Here is a 4,446-nt window from a genome sequence, read left to right on the forward strand (position 1 = left end):
TACCGATGCCGCCGAGCACAAGAACGTGAGAGAGACACAAGAGCATTTTTCATTTCGCGCTGCTTTATTCGCCCTGTCCTGAGCCTACCCTTCTTTCTTTCTTTAATCTCTTCCCTTTTCCTCTTTCAATCTCTGTACGTACTGCTACCATTTGCTTATCCTTAAGCTCCAATCCAATCGCAGATGTGGTGTCACGAGGACGCCCCTGCTTGAGAAAGTTGCTCGGCCATCTTCCTTTGTTCTTGCTCACCAGCCGGCGGCCCTGCTTTTACTCGCCACCTTTCTTCTCCTCCCCTTATCTTTTGTTCCGTGCCTCCCTCCCTGTCCTGCTCCACCCCTGCCTCCCTTTACCTTACACGCATTTGTTTATTGATAACATTATTAGCTTATTACTTAACCAAAAGAATTTGATTTGTAGATTCAAAGCCGGATGGGGAGGAGCTAGAGCTTTGAGACGGCGGTGAATGGTTTTTCAGGAGATTATTGGGCCATTGAAATGGACGACACAAGCTCAGAGTGCAGAGACCTTTTTGGTAGTGCTACACTGCTAGTGCACCATGCCTTTGTTTCTGCTGTCTCTTCTCCATTTTCCCCCTTTTATTCTCAAGCCATTATGATTCACATAAGGTGGAACTGTTCATTTGGAAACCTATATTACGTCGCCACTATATTACAACCTCAAAGTGCCCACAAATACACGCCTCTGTTATGCTACTTTGACGTGTGAATGTTTGGTATCGGTACACGTAGTTTCCTCCTACAAAAGTAATGACGGTAAGGGTATGCATTCCAGTTTCATAAAATAAAAAAAGGGTATACATTCCAACTTCATAGTGGCAGTGCTGGGTTATCACATTCTTTGTCGATAATGATGTTAGTAACAATCAACATCATGGAACACAACCATTTCCACGATCCAGGGGATGCACGCCACGAGAGAGAGAGGGAGAGGTCCAGATCAGTCCTTGTGAAGCTGCCCTTGCACTTGCAGCGTCGCGATCAGGTCCAGGTCCGACCATGCCCTCCAAATAATTCCATTCCAATCGAGCACCACCCCGCATCCTCGTCCACCCATCGCCACCAATATTTCACACTCCAAAATCACAATCTATCTAGAATCTTGCCAAGATTAATGGCCTTATTTGTAGCACAATAACAAGGAAACCCTCCAATTTCCCCCCCTTTTTTCCTGTCTTTCACCCCCTCCAAACCTTCCAATTTTACACTTCCAGCCCTTCGTCCGACCGAGGCAGGGCCATCACTGGGCCATACACGTACGCACACCGTTTCGTCAGGTGCCAAAAACCCGCCGTGCCCCCATCAGGTCCACGTAAACGCTATCGGGCTTGCCACGCTGTGCTTGCCATCCGACCACACGAGCCGCCCGAAGCCGGAGGTGCCCGACGGCTGCGACCTCGACGTGAACCTCACCGTGTAGCTCTTCTTCTCACCCGCCGACGTGAACGCCAGCTCCGTCGGCTCCACGGCCACGGTGACGCCTTGGGCGGCGGCGCCGGCCACCGACGTCGACACCTTGTACGTGCCGGCGCCGCCGACGTTGGTGAGCGTGCGCGTGTGCGTCACGGTGGCCGCCGCCGAGGACTCCCCGCCCTCGCCGTTCGCCGTGGAGAAGGCCACGGAGAAGGACGGGTAGTTGAGGCCGCCCACGGAGTAGGTCCTGTTCTCGGCGCAGGAGAAGTCACGGCTCCGCGCCACGGTGGCGATCATGGCGGGGCTGTACTTGAGCGCGCACAGGAAGTCCACGTAGTCGCGGGTGCCCAGGTCGTACACGAGCCCCGGGTCCACCGCCCGCGACGGGTCCACGTGGCCGGCGCCGTAGTCGAACGGCGTGGCGGTGGCGCCCGTCGCCGCGTCCAGCAGCGGCGACGACCCGCCGGAGTAGGTGGCGTAGGCGGTGGTCATGAGCGCGGAGCGCACGGCGGCGGGGCTCCAGTCCGGGTGCGCGCTCCGGAGCAGCGCCGCCAGGCCGCTGACGTGCGGGCACGACATGGACGTGCCGGAGATGATGTTGAAGCCCACGCGGCGGGTGTCGGCGGCGAGTCCCGTCGGCCCGGCCTTGCCCGTCCACGCCGCCAGGATGTTGACGCCGGGGGCGATGATGTCCGGCTTGAGGATCTCCGGCGTCACCATGTTGGGCCCGCGGGAGGAGAACGCCGCCACCACCGGCGAGGGGTGCACGCCCACCTGCGTCCCGGCGACCACGATCGTCGCCGTGGGGCTCGGGTCGGATGCCACGTAGGACTTGATCGCCACGCCTTCCCTCTCGCCGACGCCCGTGGCGGGGAGGAGGTGCGCGTCGGCGACGAGCTCCTGGCCGTTGGCGGCCGTGTTGGAGAGCACCATGCCGGCGCCGCCGGCGTCGCGGACGACGAAGCCCTTCTGGACGCGCGCGCTCACGCCCCGGTCACAGACGACGATCTTCCCGGCCACCTTCTCCGGCGTGAGGGTCCCCGGCATGCAGAGGTTCCCGGCGGTGGAGTTGGAGGCGTTGGCCGCGTAGATGATGGGGAGCGGGGTGCTCGGGAGGGCCTTGCCGGAGTAGAGGGAGACTCCCGTGTAGTTCTTGCCGTTGCCGAGCGCGACGTACGCCGGGAAGTCGCGGTCGAGGGTGCCGGCGCCGACGGTGGTGATCCAGGGCGCCACGTTGGAGAGCGTGGAGCTGCCGGGCCCGGCGTTCCCCGCCGAGCAGGAGACGAGGACGTTCTGCTCCATGGCGGAGAACGCGCCGATGGCGACGCTGTCGCGCGAGTAGTCGGCGGCGCCGCCGCCGAGCGAGAGCGAGAGCACGCCGCAGCCGTCGGCGACGGCGGCGTCCATGCCGGCGAGGATGTCGGAGCTGAAGCATCCCCCGAGCCAGCACACCTTGTAAACCGCGACGCGCGCCCTGGGCGCCATGCCGCGCGCCGTCCCAGACGCGAACCCGAAGAGGCTGGCGCCGGGCACGGCGGCGCCTGCGGCCGTGGAGGACGTGTGCGTGCCGTGGCCGTCGTCGTCGCGCGGGGAGCGGGACTCCCGGTCGGTGTCCATGGGCCCCATGGCGGCCTCGTAGCCGCGGTTGAAGAACCGCGCGCCGACGAGCTTCCGGTTGCAGGCGGAGGCGTTGAACCCGGCGCCCTCGACGCACCGTCCCTTCCAGAACGAGGGGACCTCGCCGAGGCCCGCGTCGTCGTAGCTCCGGCTCTCGGGCCACACGCCCGTGTCGAGCACCCCGACGACGACGTCGGCCGCCGTGCCGGACTGCGGGAAGAGGCCGCCCTGGTCGGCGCCGCCGTCGGCGATGCCCAGGAACTCGGGCGTCCGCGTGGTGTGGAGCTCGTACCGCGCCTCCGGGTTGACGGCGAGGACGCCGCCCAGGCACGCCAGGTCGGCGGCCTCCTGGGCCGTGAGGCGCGCCGAGAAGCCGTGCAGGACGGTGTCGTAGGCGTAGAGCATGTTGCTGGCCGCGGACACGGAGCGCAGCGAGGCGCCGTACCACTCGCGGTGGTCATCGGCGTACTCCGCCGGCATCGCCGACTTGGCCATGTGGACGATGTACGTCTTCCGCTTCTCGGTCGCGGCGGCGGCGGCGGCGGCGGCCACCGCGAGCGCCGCCAGGACCAACGCCCGCAGCATGACGGGGTTACCCATCTTGTGTGCAGGTAGGCAGAGGGATTGGTGGCTTATGTTACGGTGGAGCTAGCTTCGCCGCTACAAGAGCGTGTGGATATATATATATATATATATATACAAACACGCGCGCATATATACGCTGTGAGCAAGCTGAGAGAGAAGGAAGAAGGGGAGTGGAAGAGTGTGAGCAAAAGATGAGCGGTTGGTGGGGCGCGCAGGACTGGAAAAAGCCTTTGCCTAGGAGAGGAGGAGGAGGAGGAGGAGGAGGTGGATGGAGGTTGAGGAAAGAGGTGAAGGTTTTGTGTGGTTAAGCGATTGCTTAGGGGTGAGCAAGCAATGAGATGAGTCAATTCACAAAGGAGTATTTGTTTAAAGATGATGCCGACGATGAGTGTGTGCACTAGCTAGGAAAGGGAAGGGGACGAAAGAGGTGGTCGGTCGATGGGTCACATGGATTTGTTTTTCTTGGCAAGCTTTGGGGCTTTATTTGGCGGCCGGATCTCGGCGACGGACGACTCAGCTGTTTGTGTTGCCTCCCATGCTAAGTACTATACGGGTGCAAATAAAGGCCATCCGACCCCGATCCGAAGGCTTACAAATCCTCAATAACATCACACGCGTCGTACTCGTACCAGCGTGACGCGATTGGATTTGCTTGAGGACGACCAATAACTTGAGAGCGTGAGATCGATTACGATAAAGTGTAATACACAAAGGCGAGCCATTAGGGCACGCACTCAATCCATCTCCCCAACTTGCAACACGCAAATCAATAATTAATTAAGGAGCCACCAACCTGTGGACCTAGAGGTGGCC

At 61.0% G+C, this 4,446-nt stretch overlaps 1 protein-coding gene across 1 annotated transcript; it reads right to left on the reverse strand.

The window, feature by feature from the left end:
• Positions 1-769: 769 nt before the first annotated feature.
• LOC117839224 (subtilisin-like protease SBT1.7) lies at positions 770-4,147 on the reverse strand. The gene has a single exon (XM_034719501.2). The coding sequence runs from the start codon at positions 3,646-3,648 to the stop codon at positions 1,321-1,323; it is 2,328 nt and encodes a 775-aa protein (XP_034575392.1). The 5' UTR covers positions 3,649-4,147; the 3' UTR covers positions 770-1,320.
• Between the last annotated feature and the right edge of the window lie 299 nt (positions 4,148-4,446).

The sequence above is a fragment of the Setaria viridis genome, chromosome 9 (genome assembly GCF_005286985.2).
Source record: "Setaria viridis chromosome 9, Setaria_viridis_v4.0, whole genome shotgun sequence".
Lineage (NCBI taxonomy): Eukaryota > Viridiplantae > Streptophyta > Magnoliopsida > Poales > Poaceae > Setaria > Setaria viridis.